This window comes from Pituophis catenifer, unplaced genomic scaffold (genome assembly GCF_029215685.1).
Source record: "Pituophis catenifer annectens isolate HBS135680 unplaced genomic scaffold, rPitCat1.0.hap2 SCAF_7, whole genome shotgun sequence".
Classification (NCBI taxonomy): domain Eukaryota; kingdom Metazoa; phylum Chordata; class Lepidosauria; order Squamata; family Colubridae; genus Pituophis; species Pituophis catenifer.
The window spans coordinates 37,392,046-37,410,645 of NW_027256887.1; the positions used below are offsets into that span (position 1 = coordinate 37,392,046).

The 18,600-nt window shown below is 42.4% G+C and overlaps 1 protein-coding gene across 2 annotated transcripts in view; it reads right to left on the reverse strand.

Moving 5' to 3' along the window:
• SCAF11 (SR-related CTD associated factor 11) overlaps nucleotides 1–18,600 on the reverse strand; it is a 79,541-nt gene that overhangs the window by 46,221 nt on the left and 14,720 nt on the right. For both annotated transcript variants that reach the window (XM_070947972.1, XM_070947973.1), the window contains exons 4-7: nucleotides 14,774–14,851; nucleotides 14,329–14,420; nucleotides 6,249–6,313; nucleotides 4,682–4,728 (exon numbers count right to left, since the gene is read on the reverse strand). In XM_070947972.1, the coding sequence (XP_070804073.1) occupies nucleotides 4,682–4,728; nucleotides 6,249–6,313; nucleotides 14,329–14,420; nucleotides 14,774–14,851 (282 nt within the window). The remainder of the gene's footprint in view (nucleotides 1–4,681; nucleotides 4,729–6,248; nucleotides 6,314–14,328; nucleotides 14,421–14,773; nucleotides 14,852–18,600) is intronic.

Consider the following 18,600-nt stretch of genomic DNA (forward strand, 5'->3'; position numbering starts at 1 on the left):
TCTGTTTCACCATATCTTTAACTTCATTAATTTCCTGCATAAATTCCTGGTGTGATTTTTGAAGTTTATCATCTATCCCCTGATGTGATTTTTGAAGTTTGTCATCTATCTCCTGTTGAGATTTTTGAAATTTATCATCCAAAGTTTTAAAAAAATAAATTCTTTTAAATCTCCCACATCAAATTCTTTTTTCTGAATCTGTAACTGTTGAGCAGGGGGAAGCTGCGTTTCATGTTTGTGTGTGGGGGATCCCCCCCCCCTGTTGCCTTCCCTTCCTGCTTCTTTGAAGCCATTCTGCCACGTAGGCTAGTTTTTCTGAAGAGGGAAATTCCTTTTCCTTTCCCTCTTCCACAGAAACTTCTAAAAAAGTCCCCCAGATTTAATCAAATGAAACTAAAGTAAAACAAAGTCAAATTTTAGAAAAAGAAATTTTTTCTTTAGATAGAGCAACTTTGTAGCAGCTTTATAACTTTGTAGCAAAGCAGGAAGGCTTCACAAATCCACTTTCACTAGCTCGTTAACTCAAATGCTGGGCGCCATATTTTTTCAAATCACTTTCACTCACTCGCTTTCTCTTTTGAATTAAAAAGTCAACAAAGCACTAATACTTGCAATTTTCAAGTTTCTGGATTCAAGTTGATACAGCCAAGAAATTAAAAGACGCTTGCTCCTGGGGAGGAAAGCTATGGCAAATCTAGACAGCATTCTAAAAAGCAGAGACATCACCCTGCCAACAAAAGTGTGTATAATCAAGGCTATGGTTTTCCTAGTTGCAATGAATGGTTGTGAAAGTTGAACCATAAGAAAGGCTAAGCGCCAAGAACTGAGGCCTTTGAACTATGGTGCTGGAGAAGACTCCTGTGAGTCCCTTGGACTGCAAGGCGATCAAACCGGTCAGTCCCAGAGGAGATCAATCCTGACTGCTCTTTAGAAGGCCAGATCCTGAAAACTCAAATATTTTGGCCACCCAATGAGAAAGAAGGACTCACTGGAGAAAAGCCTAATGCTGGGAAAGATTGAGGGCAAAAGAAGGAGACGACAGAGAATGAGGTGGCTGGAGGAAATCACTGAAGCAGTAGGCGTGAGCTAAAATGGACTCCAGAGGAGGGTAGAGGACAGGAAGGCCTGGAGGAATGTTGTCCATGGGGTTGCGATGTGTCGGACACAACTTCACAACTAACAGCAACAACAAGAACAACAACCTGCATGAGAGAGCTCACATTTTGCACACAAAAGTATGCACCCTATCCTATACATTTGGTCTGAAAGCGCTACTTGGAAATCAAAGAAGCTGAAATATACGTTATAGTTAGGCCATTTCAATTAGAATGTGTTTTTTTAAAAAAACAAACACCGATGATGAATATTAGTGATCACAGATACACTGTAGATATTTTAAATGTACTAAAACCCCATGATAGTTTGAATTCTCCAGTTACTTTAAGTCTTGGTTACGTGTGTGTGTGTGTGTGTGTGTGTGTGTGTGTGTGTGTGTGTGTGTCATTTCATGAATGTTAGTTCAATCTTCTCTTAAAGTTCTGAATATTTTAGAATTTGAGTTATATTTCTGAAATATTATTTATCTCTTTGTTACTAAGCATCTGCATAGATCTAATGATTTGTTTAATTATTAATTTTATAGAGTATTAACATTATCAGCAAGATGCTGTGGCCTGAAAGCTACACAATGACTACACACAAGCTAAAGATATGATCTGGATTTAACTACCCCTCTTTCACTAATCAAAAAGCCCTCTCAAGGTAGAATAGCATGGACTTTGCTGAATGGCATAGACTGTAAATTAAAGATACTGTTTTAACTTGATTTTTGTAGATTTCATTTCTTTCCTCATCACTGTCAAACTATCAGAATTATCCTGATCTTGTGTGATATATGTTCATCTACATCTCAAGTTACCAAAGAAAAAGATTTCATTGAATTTATGGGATTTACTTCTGACTATGCATAAAACTGCAATATTATCAAATAATATTTTTTTAATGACAGAATGGTACATGACATTGGTTGTTGAACTGCCAGTTAGACATTATCAGCACCAGTTCTACAGCACTCAAATTTCAACAGCCTTCCAAAACAGCTAACTTTATGTCTCAAATTAAGCAAACAGAATCAATAGAGAGAAGGGTGTTTCAGTGACATCTAGGCACTGAGCCATAGAAAGTTTTGTTAAGTGATAACAAGCACCTTGAAGTTCAATCAGAAACATGTTGGTATCAATGCATTTCCTGCAGCAATGGAATTATCTAGAAGTATTTTCAGTAAGTATATGGACTATGCTCTTTGCAGCATTTGAAGCTTCTGAGTTGTCTCCAAGGGCTTGCTGATATCAAGCAAATTACAGAAATCCATAAGGAAGGTATGAAGGACATGTGTAATCACTTTTAGTGTTTCTTGTTCCACAAAATAGTGCACCAACCTAATTTAACCTGGCCAAAGTTCCTGCTGGCCACTGCTTTCTAGCAGGAAATGTGACCCAAAGATGATTCCTAGATTGCAGATTACCTCTCCATGGGGCAACACCATCCCATTGAGTATCAAAGATGAAATAATCCCTGAATAGGATTCTAAATGTAAAGCCACTCTGTCTTGCTTAGATTGATTTTGATCATGAATTCCACTATAATATATCCTTCATTTAGTCTGAGATAGAGATGTCTAACTTGAGTATCATCTGCATAGCAATAGCACTTAGTGCTTTTACAGCCCTCTCTAAGCGGTTTTACAGAGTCAGCATATTGCCCCCAACAATCTGGCTCCTAATTTAACCGTCAGAAGAATGGAAGGCTGAGTCAACCTTGAGCTGGTGAGATTTGAACTGCCAAACTGCAGCTAGCAGTCAGCTGAAGTAGCCTACAGTACTGCACTCTACCCACTGCACCACCTCGGCTCTTATACTGCATACTGATAAAAACATTAGGGAGATGAATGTAATAGTGTATACTGTAGTTTAACAGAGTTGAAAGGGATTTTATAGGTCTTCTAGTCCAACACCCCATCCAAGCAGGAGACCCTACACCATTTCTGACAGATGGCTGTCCAGTCTCTTCTTGAAAGTTTCCAGTGATGAAGCTTCCACAACTTCTGAAGGCAAGCTGTTCCATTGGTTGATGGTTCTCACTGTCAGAAAATTTCTCCTTATTTCTAGGTAGAGTCTCTCCTTGATCAGTTTCTATTCATTATTCCTTGTCTGGCCTCCGGGTGCTTTGGAAAATAGCTTGACCCCCTCCTCTATGTGGCAGCCCCTCAAATATTGGAACACTGCTATCTTATCTCCCCTGGTCCTTCTCTTCACTAGACTAGCCATGCTGAGTACTTGCAACTGTTCATTGTATGTTTTAGCCTCCAGTCCCCTAATCATCTTGGTTGTTCTTCTCTGCACTTTTTTTAGAGTCTCAACATCTTTTTTATAGTGTGATGAGTAAAACTGGATGCAGTAAATTAAATGTCATATTAAATAAATCCACTTTTCTTTTCAAGAACTGTACTTTTTTAAATAAGCCATTCAATAGTTTAAATTATGACAAATCAGTTAGCATGTAGGCATTTGTATTTATTTAAAACAATTTACAAGCTGTTTTATGTAGGTATACTTTTCATTTTAATGAGATTTCAACGAGACTTTCTTGTAATGTGTGCTATTTTAAATAGCAGTTTAAGAAATTGAAAATGTTTAACATATTTAATTTTACCATGCTTAAAAATGACATGACTTTATAAAAACAGTAATCCAAAACAAATATATTATAAATTAGTGTTTAAAACAAATCATAGATGTATTTATTTCAATTGCCCAATTTTACTTATATTACTGTATTTTTCGGACTATAAGACGCACCGGATTATAAAATACACCTAGATTTAGAGGAGGAAAACAATAAAAAAAATAGTTTTTGGCCTCCACGTGTCCTGATTTCCCCGGCCCCCAGAAGCAGTTTGCAGGCCAAAAACAGACCCGTTTTTGGTGAAAACGGGACATATGGAGCACTGCAGAGTGATTCTGGGGGCTGGGGAGGGTGAAAACGAGACATGGAAAGGGTTTTGGAGTCCAAAAATGACCCCATTTTTTGTGAAAACAGGCCCGTTTTTTGGTGAAAACAGGATGTAAGGAGCACTGCAGAGTGCTTCTGGGGGCCGGGGAGGGCGAAAACACGACACACAGAGGGTCCGGGAGGCCAAATACACTCCTGTATTTGGTCTATAAGACGCACTGAAATTTTCACCCACTTTTAGGGAGGAAAAGTGTGTCTTATACTCCAAAAAATATGGTATATCCTTTAGTTCAGGGGTGTCAAACTGGCGGCCCACGGGCCGGATGCGTCAAGAACAGGCCATGCCCACCCCATCTCCACAAATGGGAAAACGTCGCAAAAGGTCAAATGACAGCAATGTGACACAGCAAGTTTGACACTTGTGCTTTAGTTAGAACTAATTAATATTATAAAACAGTACATTTTTCAAACTTAAGATTTCTAAATTCTTTCAAAAGTACCATAAGTTAACTTCACAATGATTAGTTTAAATGTCAACAAAACAGAAAATGCAATAGCTCAAACATATGAAGGAGAAGAAAAATTTATCTAGGAACATATTAAAAGTGAAGATTTTTAAAATGAAATAATTTGAAATCTTCATTATTTTAAATATACAATATGAACAGACCTTATTTTTCTTCACTGAATTTGTAACTTCTTCCTTGTTTGCAGGATCTTTATATTTAAAACAAAAAAGAAAATATTCAACTTGAACTTTTAAGACCTATGGCAAATGTAATTGTCAATCCTAATTAATTTTAAAGAAATTCTATTGCAAGTATTTAACTACTGAAAGAACTTAAAATGCAGGGGGGGAAAACCAGGGAAAAAGTTATCTAGAATGACACGTAAAATATATATTTCTTTTTAACCTCTTAGTTAAGTCAATAAGCAAGCTGCAATTCAGTAATGCAGCAATTGCAAGGAAAGTTTTCTGCAAGGGAAACTTTCATGTCCTCATCACACAGCATTAAATGCCATAGCATTTAAAACCAAAATAAGAATTCTGCTGGATACCATATAAAACTAACTTAATCCAACAACTTGTTTCCACATTGCCATGACAGATATCTATGGCAAGTCCATATGTACAACAGGCACATCCAAGTTCCCCAGCAATTGATATTAAGAGGATACTTCTCCCAATACTAGAAATGTTATCATTATGAATGCTAGCTATCTAGAGATATTTGACATACATGGTTTCCATTTCTTTTAAAACCAACATTGTTGGCGTAATTACATGAACTATGGAATGTGAGGAAGAGTCATTCTTTTTATAACTTCAAACTATTAAACTTAATTGAATGACCCCCGATGTCAAATTATGAGAGAAATTTTTTCCCAAATATCAAATTACGAAAACCTTTATCTGAATCTTATGTATTATTCATAATCATATAGCCTCTATACAATAATTATATATATTTATATTGTCTTCCATACTTTGATTTTTTTAAGGCTACAAAGCATAGCTGAATTATAAAAGTTCAAATTAATTTTAATGGAATTAAACATGGATTTAAATGATGCCATGGTACGTATTTGGCCATTCATTTAAAATTTATCATTAGAGAAATATCTGATCCGCTTCCCAACTGGACCACTCTATTGAAACAAAAAAATTCCTCTTCCTTGAATTTTAAAATGCAGGAAATAGGTTACAACAGTATATTGATAGTATTTTAAAAACCAAATAGGCTTTTTGAATCACAAAACTGGACTTCATGCAATTTATGAAGTACAGATTTTGCCTGATATGTCTGTCTGCACTTAGATCTGTTAACTGAAGTACAAAAACATCTGCATATGCAAAAACAACCTTAAAACACTAAAATATGAGTATGAACAGATTTATGTGAACAAAGGATTTTGATTTTGCAAAGATTTTTGTGCTTTGGGGAAATTTGCTCAAGATATGTACTAAACTATAACTCATAAAAAATTAAGCTATAACATAATTACTTACAATTTCTGTTAACTTTTTGCTTTAACAGGCTAATATAGGAAGACTTTTAGAAACTTTAAGGTAGTGAATTTGGCAGAAAAACAAATATACTCAAAGCATTCCTCAGAACAGTTTAACTGCCCAAGATAGTTAATTAGTTAGAATAGCAAATATATCCAAAGAACAAATAACACATGGTTTGTGAAAATGTCAAAAGAAGGCCAAGAAGTTGACCAAAATGACTCACTGTATTTTGGATTCCAGCTTTTATAGATTACTGGTAAAAAACTTATGCCAGCATTTTCCTGTTTTCTGGGAAAAAAACATACCAAAGATTACTTATAATTAAGTTAATTTTATGTTTGTGTATATTATTGATGTTATGTTTGTAATAATGAATCTGAGCACCTTTTAAAAAAATCTTAAGATATCTTAACAAAACTACAATCCAGAATAACGCAGACCTGGCTTGTATCACTGAGACCTGGCTGGGACCGGAGGGTGGTGTCCCTCTCGTGGTTTATGTCCCCCAGGTTTCTGGATACTTCACCAGCCGCGACTCCAGGGGAGGGGCGGAGGAGTGGCGGTAATTATTAAGGAAAGTCTCAGTCCTAGGGAGGTCACCGTTCCTCAGATAGGTGGGTGTGAATCCCTTCTTTTGAAATGGGACCCTGGAGTTCAGTCAGGGCTATTGATCACGTACCTCTCCCCCAGCTGCGTGGCCTCAACCCTGCCCGCACTACTAGATGTCATAGCCGAATTGGCAGTGGAACTACCCAACCTTTTGGTTGTGGGAGATTTCAACCTGCCGTCGGCTAGTGAGACATCTGAGTTGGTGCGGGAGTTCATGACCTCCATGACGGTCATGGAACTAACTCAGATTGTACATGGCCCAACTCACATTGGAGGACACACACTCGACCTGATTTTTCTCTCTGGACGGTGGATAAATGTCATGGAACGATCATTCCCTCCTTAGGCTTGATTTTCCCACCGCCATCCCCCGTCGCAGGGGTGCGAAGCCGGTAAAATGGTTCCGCCCCAGGTGCCTGATGGAACCTGAAAGGTTCCTGATGGAGCTTGGGTCATTTCCCGCCTCCTTAGCTCACGATTTATCCGAGGCCCTTGTCGCAGCCTGGGAACGGGCTGTGGTGGGGGCCCTGGATCGAATCGCGCCTTTGCAGTCTCTGATCCGATGCAGATCCCGGGCGGCTCCTTGGTTCACCATGGAGCTCAGGGAAATGAAGCGTCGGAAAAGACGCCTGGAGGGTGGTTGGAGATCCTCCCGATCCGAGTCCGACCGAACACAACTAAGAACTCATATTAGGTCTTATCTTGTGGCGATGGAAGTGGCGAAACGTAACTATTTCGCCACTCTCATTGCATCTGCAGAAAACCGCCCAGCAGCCCTGTTTAGAGTGACCCACTCCCTCCTTAATCAGGGAGCGAGGGAGGATCCCTTGCAGGGCTGTGCTGAGGATTTTGCATAGTTTCTGCAAGATAAAATCACTCAGATTCGGACCGGGTTGGACTCCGACTGGACAGAGTCCGTTGAGGTGACAGGGGCTAGTCTTGGTGGAAACATCTGGGTTGAGTTTGAGCCGGTTTCGCTGGATGACGTGGACAGGATTGTGGGTAGGTTGGGGTCCTCCACGTGTTTATTGGACCCTTGTCCCTCCTGGCTAGTTTCGGCAGCCAGAGAGGTGACTGGAGACTGGATCCAGGCTGTTGTCAATGCTTCATTAAGGGAGGGGGTCTTCCCCGCTGCACTCAAAGAGGCGGTGGTTCGACCCCTCCTTAAGAAGCCTAACCTGGACCCTGACGTTCTTAACAACTACCATCCAGTCTCCAACCTTCGCTTTTTAGCGAAGGTTGTTGAGTCCGTGGTGGCGCAGCAATTCCCTCAATTCCTGCAGGAAACTGACTACCTCAATCCTTACCAATTTGGTTTCAGGCGTGGTCACAGCACGGAAATGGCATTGGTCGCCCTAGTAAATTTCATTTCATTTCATTTTCATTTTATTAGATTTCTATACCGCCCTACTCCCGAAGGACTCAGGGCGGTGCACAGCCAAACAATAAAAACACATACAATACAAAATTTAAAAATAGAATAAAATCAAATTAAATAATTTTGGCCCCGACAAATTTAAAACCCCAAACTTTTAAAACCAATTTAAAATTGAATATATAAATACTAAAAGATATTTAAAATTTTAAAAATCTTTTATAAAAGAGGGGGAAATTTAGGCCAGGCCGGCCTGGTGAAATAGTAAGGTCTTTAAGGCGCGGCGGAAGGTACACAGATCCGGGATCCTCCGTATCTCTGGGGGGAGCTCGTTCCAGATAGTAGGTGCCCCCACAGAGAAGGCTCTCCCCCTGGGGGCCGCCAGTCGGCATTGTTTGGCTGACGGCACCCGGAGGAGCCCCTCTCTATGGGAGCGTACCGGCCGGTGGGAGGCTATTGGTGGTAGTAGGCGGTCCCGCAAGTACCCAGGTCCTAAGCCATGGAGCGCTTTAAAGGTGGTAACCAAAACCTTGAAGCGCACCCGGAAGACCACCGGGAGCCAATGCAGCTCGCGCAGGAGAGGTGTTACATGGGAACACCATGTCGCCCCCATAACCACCCGCGTGGCCGCACTCTGCGCCAGTTGGAGCCTCCGGGTGCTCCTCAAGGGGAGCCCCATGTAGAGAGCGTTGCAATAGTCCAGGCGGGAGGTGACAAGGGCATGCGTGACCGTGCGTAACGAGTCCCGATCCAGAAAGGGACGCAACTGGCGAATCAGGCGAACCTGATGAAAAATCCTCCCGGTCACGGCCGTCAAGTACTCTTCTAAAGACAGCCGTGAATCCAGGACGACGCCCAAGTTGCGAGCCCTCTCCGTGGGGGCCAATGATTTGCCCCCAATAGTCAGTGATGGCGTCAACTGACTATATTGGGACGTCGGAAACCACAGCCACTCAGTCTTGGATGGGTTGAGCCTGAGCCTGTTCCTCCCCATCCAGATCCGTACGGCCTCCAGGCACCGGGACATCACTTCAAGGGCATCGTTGGGGTGATCCGGGGTGGAGATGTACAGCTGGGTGTCGTCAGCGTACTGATGGTACTCCACCCCGAAACCACGGATGATCTCGCCCAGCGGCTTCACATAAATGTTGAACAGGAGAGGCGAGAGGACCGACCCTTGCGGCACCCCACATATGAGGGGCCTCGGGGTCGACTTCTGTCCCCCTGTCAACACAGACTGCGACCGGTCAGAGAGAAAGGAGGAGAACCACCGCAACACAGTGCCTCCCACCCCCAACTCTTCCAACTGGTGCAGCATGATACCATGGTCGATGGTATCAAAAGCCGCTGAGAGATCTAACAGGACCAGGACAGAGGAGCACCCCCTGTCCCGAGCCCTCCAGAGATCATCAACCAACGCGACCAATGCCGTTTCCGTGCTGTACCCGGGCCTGAAGCCCGACTGGAACGGATCCAGATACGTCGTTTCATCCAGGTGCTGGGGGAGCTGTTGCGCGACCACACTCTCAACAACCTTCGCAACAAAGCGAAGGTTGGAGACCGGACGATAATTTACCAACATTGCCGGGTCCAGGGAAGGCTTCTTGAGGAGAGGCCTCACCACCGCCTCTTTCAAGGCGGCAGGAAAGTCACCCTCACTCAGTGAAGCGTTTATAATCCCCTGGAGCCAGCCTCGTGTCACTTCCCGGGAAGCCAGTACTAACCAGGAAGGACACGGGTCCAATAAACAAGTGGTCGCGTTCAGTCTGCCCAGAATCCTGTCCACGTCCTCAGGGGTCACAGGATCAAACTCATCCCAGATAACATTCTCAAGACCTGCCCCTGTCTCTCCCCCTGAGACTACCCAGTCGGAGTCCAAATCTTCCCAAATCTGAGTGATTTTGTCATACAGATACTGAACAAAATCCTCGGCTCTACCCTCCAAGGGGTCCTCCCGCGCTTCCTGGTGGAGCAGGGAGCGAGTCACCCTAAAGAGGGCGGCCGGGCGATTATCTGATGACACAATAAGAGCAGCAAAATAACTACATTTCGCTGCTTTTATCGCCACTAAGTAATTCCTAATGTGGGATCTTACTAGTGTCCGGTCAGATTCAAGAAGACTGGCCCTCCAACTACTCTCTAGGCGTCTTTTCCGGCGCTTCAACTCCCTCAGCTCCTCGGTAAACCAAGGAGCCAATTGAGATTGGCGCCGGGTCAGAGGCCGCAAAGGCACGACCCGATCCAGAGCACCAGCAGCCGCCCTATCCCAGGCGGCCACCAGGTCTCCAGTCGAGGCGTGTGCCAGAACCTCAGGAAATGGCCCAAGCTCCGTCTGGAATCTGTCAGGTTCCATCAGGCGCCTGGGGCGGAACCATCTTACCGGCTCCGCCTCCCTGCGGCGGGGTGCAACGGTTCGAAAGTCGAGAAGAAGGAGAGAGTGATCTGACCATGACAAGGGTTCAGTAACTATATCCCCTATATCAAGATCCCTCAACCACTGTCCAGAGACAAAAACCAGATCCAGCGTGTTTCCCCCTGTGTGGGTAGGGCCATGAATTAACTGGGTCAGGTCCATAGCTGTCATGGAAGCCGTGAACTCCCAAGCCATCTCTGACGTCTCACCCACGGACGGCAGGTTGAAATCCCCCATGACCATAAGCTTAGGGGTATCAACCACCACCGCGGCGATGACGTTGAGTAGCTCGGGCAGGGCTGTTGCCACGTGGCAGGGAGCCAGGTACGTGATCAGCAAACCCATCTGAACCCCATGACCCCATTTCACAAAAAGGGATTCACAGCCGGCCGTCTGAGGAACAGTGGCCTCCCTCGGTCTCAGACCTTCTTTAATGATAACCGCTACCCCCCCGCCCCTCCCCTGTGACCTCGGCTGATGGAATGCTTGGAAACCTGGCGGGCACATTTCAACGAGGGGAACCCCCCCTCCTGGCCCAACCAGGTCTCCGTAATACCTGCCAGGTCCGCACCCCCCTCCTGAACAAGATCACAGATGAGGGGGGCTTTATTTACTACGGACCTGGCATTGCACAGCATCAGCCGAAGGCCTGGGTCCTGAGGGTCTATGCAACCTGAGGAGCGAGTAGAGCCTTGGGGGCTGGAGCACGCCACCGCTCGTAGACAGCGAGTGCGCACTCCCCTAACACGATATGGCCCCCTGCTCCTGCCATATCTACCCCTCCCACCTACAGTACTGATGTTCAAAAAACTATCCGGACAAGCTCTAACCCCCCCCTCGATCCCGGGTCCCCCATCCCCCACGCCACGCTTCACTGCCAGACCCGACCCTCCCCCTTGTGGGTTATCCCCCATACCCACAACCCGAATTCCAATCTGACCCTCCCCCTCCCTAGGACCCCTTAAAAATTTGACTAAAAATTTTGTTAGAAAACCCCTCAATCCCCTCGTTTTCACATGCCACCTCTCTGGGTCCCAAAACCCTTCCTTGAGGTGGGCCCTCGATAGTGAGGAGGGCCACATCTGCGAGAAGGGGGAATCTCGCAGCGCAAGAAGATCTGCAGTCGTATACATCTCCAAAATGCAGCGATGGAGGCCCAAAGCTCAGACAGGGGACTTCACAAAAGATGTAACACAGCCAATTGTTCATTGATGTGCTGTTGGTATCTCAACTGTTCTCCCACAACAGCAGGAGGGTCCTAAATTATCTCCTCCAATGGGGGCGACCTCCGGCCCGCCCTCTCACGGCGGAACCCCACGGGGCCGTAGATTGAAAAAGTTCTCCCACAGACAAGAGTCATGATGTAATAGAGGACCCCTCAACAGTTGCATCAGTTTGGCTGACCATGGTCGGAAGAAAGATTTATCAGTCTATCAGTCAGTCTATAAGTCACGCCAGGGGCGAAGATGGAAAATCCTTGGCAAAGTCTTATACTCAAGATCATATTCGAGTAAGTCCCGATGAAAAAGGGAAAGAAGGGAAGGGGAAGAAGGAAGAGGGGAAGAAAAGGGGAGGGGGGAGAGAGAAAATTCCCTCAATTAGGGCGAATAATAAGCCCATTTAGGCAGACACAGTACCTGGGAGGGGGAGGAGAAAAGGGCTGGTATCTATGTGACGGAAAACTCCTCCATCGCCCCCAGCCCTACATTCCTCAGATAGTTCAGTTCAGTTCAGAGATCTGAAATGATTTCTGGCGGGCCAGGGATGGGGGTTGTTCCTCCATCCTGGTCCTTCTTGACCTCTCAGTGGCTTTCAATACCATCGACCATGGTATCTTGCTGCAGCGGCTCGGGGAGATGGGGTTAGGAGGCACTGTTTTACAGTGGTTCTCCTCCTATCTCTCTGGTCATCTGCAGTTTGTTTGGGCGGGGGGTCAGGGATCCTCCCAGAGGCCTCTCACTTGTGGGGTGCCTCAGGGATCGGTTCTCTCCCCTCTGCTCTTTAACACCTACATGAAACTGCTGGGTGAGATCAATCGTGGTTTTGGGGTGAGGTATCATCAATATACTGATGATACCCAGCTTTACATCTCCACCCCTGACCACCCTAGGGATGCCCTTTCCGTGATGTCCCACTGCCTGGAAGCGGTGCGGGTTTGGATGGGGAGGAACAGACTTAGACTCAACCCTTCCAAGACTGAGTGGCTGTGGATGCCGGCATCCCGGGATCTGGAGGTTCCATCTCTAACGATCGGGGGAGAAACTCTTGCTCCCTCTGATAGGGTCCGCAACTTGGGTGTCCTCCTGGATTCTCGGCTGTCCTTAGGAGGACCATCTGACGGCCGTAACCAGGGAGGCCTTCGCACAGGTGTGTCTTGTGCGCCAGTTGCGCCCTTTTCTAGATCGGGATGCCCTCGCCATGGTCACTCATGCCCTCGTTACCTCTAGGTTGGACTACTGTAACACCCTCTACATGGGGCTGCCCTTGGGATGCGTCCGGAGGCTCCAGCTAGTCCAGAACGCAGCTGCGCGGGTAGTTACGGGGGCGTCTAGATACTCTCGTGTAACACTTCTCCTGCGTGAGCTGCACTGGCTGCCGGTGGCACTCCGGATACATTTCAAGGTGCTGGTGCTCACCTATAAAGCCCTTCATGGCTTAGGCCCGGGATACTTGCAGGACCATCTCGAGCCGCTCTCCCACTGTCCTGTGCGCTCTCACAGTCAGCCTCCTCAGGGTGCCGTCGGCCAAACAATGTCGGCTGACAGCCCCCAGGAGGAGGGCGTTCTCTGTGGGAGCCCCGACCCTCTGGAATGGATTGCCCACCGAGCTCAGGATAGCCCCCGACCTTCTTTCCTTCCGTCGCGAGCTGAAGACGTGGCTCTTTCGTCAACTTAACTGATCCGTTTGGGGATATACTGTTATAATTTTAAACTGTTTTAATAGGGTTGTTGATTTTAATTTTTTTTATTGTGATTTGTATTGGAATTCGTCATTTTGTAAGCCGCCTTGAGTCCCTAGAGAGAAAGGCGGCATATAAATCGCAATAATAAATAAAATAAATAAATAAATAAATAAATAATCTAGTAAAAAAAGAACAATCAGTGACCCAGTCCATTAAAAAAATAAGCAAATAAAACTACATTTGTTCTTCTGAGCAACATGAAGGTTGATAGTACATATAATTAAGAATACAGCTATTCCCCAAATTACGACAGTTCAATTAGAGTCTGTTCAAAATTACGACCCCCCAAAAAAAGTACTTACAACCTGGTCCTGAACTTACATATGTTGCAACAACATACCGGTGGTTCACCCTTACAACCGATCACAGAGACACTGCAAAATGCCCCCTGCCTTCTCCCACCAATCCTGCCCTGCGGGGCCTCCACAGGCACTGGGCCTGCTGTGCTAGCCTCCCAGATTCTGCTCCTTCCCATCCTATTTCCCATCACTTACTTACTTTTCAAAGATCTCCAGAGTTCTAGAATTGATTGACCCACATGGCAGAAAAGCCAAAGTCATTAATTCAGATGCTGGTGAAGCTGTAAGAATGTGAGATTTAAGGAAAACAGCTTCGCCAGCATCTGAATAAAAGACTTTGGCTTTTCTACCATGAGGCCAGTGTTCCTGAAGGCTTTGTTTCGGCCCAGCCTAGGCAGGCTGCAGCAAGCTCCTGCTTGCTACTTACTGGCTGGTTTGAATAAGCTACTTCAGGAATTGGGGTGTGAAAGCAGCAGCAGCAGCAGCCAATCAATATGGAGCTTGTTTTCTTTGTCTCATTGAGCTAAACTGCAAACTCCATATTGATTGGTTACTTCATATGCAAAAACATATTAAAATCGAAGTATTTCAAATGTGAAAATGTTTTTTTATATGTAAAGAGAGTTTACATGTGGTATTGCTAACCTTTTGCAAGTTTTCATAGTTATAGGGCAATTCTTGCCCTTATTACAACTGATGATGTCATCTTTTTTGCTTATTCGTTGTTTTATTTGAACCTGCAAAGAAATGAATATTAAAAATAGTACAAGTTTTCCAATAATTTATTCTAATGTTTATTTTTTAGGAATAAATTATTAATGAACCTATAACAATATTCACTTGTTTAAACATTATTTACAAATACTGCTACAAATTCAATGTATTATTTTCCACATGAACTTAAAATCAAGTTAAGAATATATTGTCAATCTCAGAAAGAGTAAACCAAAATCTCTAACATATTAAGTTTCAAAGCAGAAGAGGAAGGAAGGCTTCATGTGAATTAAAACTATAGCTGCTACATCTGCTTTTGTTACTGAAAACAAACACTAGAAAAACTTAATTTTATTAATTAAATCTTGGAACGTACCTTTACAGAATCTTCTGAAGTATTTAGTTTATACACAGCCTTGAACTGTTTGCGGTCCACTGGACACGAAGCTCTTGTCTAAGATTTAAATTAGTATTCAGAATTTTAAAATGAATATTTGAAATTGTTTCTTTTAAATTATAAGTACAAGTTTTGGTTATAATTCATGAGGGATATAAAACATAAACTTGAATCATATTATCCTGGTATCCACTTAGAGCTCTAAGTATTATCATTTATTTATTTTTCACATTTAATGTATACATTTTAATTTTTATATACTGTTTTTATATTCTGAAGCTTAATAGTACACTGCCCAGAGTCCTTGATAGAGACAGGCAGTTCACAAATGTAAAAAATAAATATTATCATTTACATATACTAACATGCAACTTTACATGAATAGACTGCTGCTTGAGCAATGCACCTATTATTTACTCACAGAGATAACCCACAAATGCTTGGATGATCCTTGAATTAACACAGAATGAGCAAAATTAAGAACCATTCCATGAGTAGAATAACAATATAATTCCCTCAAATATTTAGCAGTTACATAATTTCTTTTGAGGAGGTGGAAGTAAATAGTTGTTTCATTTTTATTATTTTGGAAAGCTTAAGTAACTTTTCTTTCTAGGAAAAATTGATTTTTTTGGTTAGATCCCCCCCACCCCCTACATATAGTATGAGAAATGGATTCCTTATATAAAAATATATTACATGGCAAGGCTTTGCCATATTACATGGCAAAAAACTATGGCACTTAGAATATGGTTTTTGAAGAAACAATTTAAAAAATAATTAAAATAACTTAAATAGAATTGTAGCTGTTTAAAGCATAGTATAAAAATATATAAAAAGAGTTAGTGATTAGGAAAAAAATAAAAAAATAATGAACTAAAAATTGGTTTACTTGAATGCTTTTTCCTATAGAGTCCTTCATATTTTAAATTTTTATTTCAACCTTTTCCTTACAGAAGTTACAAAACAATACTAACTCCTCACAGGAATAAATAACTTATGAGTTAGGGATTAATGTATGCTTTTAATGTATGTACACATATTCATTTCCTTTTTTGTTTTTTCTATTGCTTTTCTAATTAGTAAAAAAAATTAAAATTAAAGAACATACGTACATAACCACAAACACAAGTTATTTATTTGAGTGTGGTGGCAGCTAACTCCAGACTGAATATGGGATCCAGCATAGACTGCAGCATCAATTTGGCTGCAATTAATTGTAAAGAATAAGGGAGAGGACCTTGATAGAGTTACACATGAACTGTTACATAAAGAAAGAGGGCTGAAACATTCCTTAAACCCTGAAAGCACAAGAGCATTGGGAAAAGACTCAGGCAGATTCCTCTCTGATTCACTGTGGCTTAAGAAGTGGTGGTGATGTAAAACAGAACCATGTTTGCAAGAGATTCTGCTATTTCAGCCTGTTTCAATAAAATAATTTTTTTCTATGGAGTTGATTTTCTGGTCTGGTCTACCTAGTAGGATTGAAAAAAATAGATGCATACTCAGAAATAAACTCGAATTAAAAAAAGATTTATTTCTGAACAGAAATGGTTTTACAGTAGTATTGAAAGGAAAACACTTTTGAAGTTTTCTGGATAAATTATGCAAATGATAGCTAAAGAATAACTGGAACGGTTTTGCTGTGGTTAGAGAATGCTTAGATTGAAGCTTATGTTTTTTTTGCTAACAACTAAAAATTAATATTTGTTCTATACAAATGAAAGTATTATTCTGGCATCTTATTTAACTTTCAGATTAATCCAAAATATTATAAAGAATATTATGATCCAATGTAATTTTTAATGGGACAATGATACACCTGTATCTAGCTGTTTTTTGGCAATAAAGAGGATGCGTGTCACATGGCTCAATATTTTTCCATTACATCAATCCTCTGTACAAGCTAGATATAAGTTTCTATCTGCAATATTTCTGTTTGGAACAGCATTTAAAATAATTATAGAAACTCGGGATTTTAATCTCCAACTATAAAGAAGAGAGAGTATTTCTTTAGTTCTATACAGCAAAAGAAAGGAACGAGTTTGGTGTTTATGTTTACAATAAGTATTAATCACTATTTAGTATTCATGGGACCAGAACACCTTCAGCAGTCATGTAAATATTTTAAATGAATGAATAAAAAATACAAGAGCAAGCTGCAGGGACATTGTACAATCATATGAATATTTATTCAGAATTAAATCCTACTAAGAATAGACTATGAAAAGAAGGAAATTATGATGTAATCTTGGACAGAGAGGATAAAATATAAATGCATTTATAAGCATTTTTATTCTTTTTATTTTTATTCTTTTATTTATAAGCTTTTTTATTCTTTTTCTTTCACTCCTTTTTATTTTCTAATTTTCTCTTACTTTCTTATCTATTCACTATTTCACTAGGACGTGCGGGTCGGGATGGGGAAAAATAGGCTCAGACTCAACCCCTCCAAGACCGAGTGGCTGTGGTTCCCGGCGTCACGATATAGTCAGCTGGTGCCATTGCTGACTATTGGGGGTGAGTCTTTACCCCACACAGAGAGGGCCCGCAATCTGGGCGTCCTCCTGGACGCACGGCTGTCTTTAGAAGAACATATGACGGCTGTGGCCAGGGGGGCTTTTTATCAGGTTCGCCTGATCCGCCAATTGCGGCCCTTTCTGGACTGTGCCTTGCGCACAGTCACTCATGCCCTTGTCACCTCCCAACTGGACTACTGCAATGCTCTCTACATGGAGCTCCCCTTGAAAAGCACCCGGAGGTTCCAACTGGTCCAGAATGCGGCCGCGCGGGTGGTTATGGGCGCAACTTGTGCCCACATGACACCCCTCCTGCGCGAGCTGCACTGGCCCCCAGCGGTCTTCCGGGTGTGATTCAAGGTGTTGGTTACCACCTTTAAAGCGCTCCATGGCATTGGACCTGGATACCTTCGAGACCGTCTTCTGCCACCAGTAGCCTCCCACCGGCCACTTCGCTCCCACAGAGAGGGTCTTTTCAGGGTGCCATCGGCTAAATTATGTCGGCTGGCGACACCCAGGGGGAGGGCCTTCTCTGTGGGAGCCCCTGCCCTTTGGAATGATCTGCCCTCAGAAATTCGTAAACTCTCTGATCTCTGTGTGTTTTGCTGGGCCCTCAAAACCATGTTGTTCCGCCAGGCTGGGCTATCAATGTAAAGATTTTAATTGGTTTTAAATGGGATTTTAAATTTGGGGTTTTATAAATTGGGCCTATTATTTAATAATTTTAATTATTTTTAAATTTTGTCTGTCTTTGTGTTTTTAATTAGACTGTACACCGCCCTGAGTCCTTCGGGAGAAGGGCGGTATAGAAATAAAATAAATAAATAAATAAAATAAATAAATAAATAATATTTTCTAAAATGTGTTATTATTTTTCTTATTAAATATCTTTAATAAAAATTATATTTATAAAACAGAATTGTCCTACTGAATCAATGAGCGCTTATTTTAAGCAATGGAAATAAAAAGTGACAAGGGATCAGTAAAAGGTATTATAGTATCTTTCAGAACAGAGGAAGATGTGATACTACTGTTTACAAGAATTGCTTTAAGAAATTAAGGCCCTTTTATACCTGTATGCAAAGAGTGTGGCACAATTTACATTTGGGCTACTCTTCAAAGAGCTACTTTAAGAATGCTCTGGTATGAGAGTGAAGTTGTTTTAAAAACTGGACTTGATCTATCAATCACTGTCTATATTGCTTTTGAAATATTTTTTTATATTCCAAAGCAAACTTTCAATACATATCAAAATTTAATGCTTACAAAATACTATGCATGAGTATA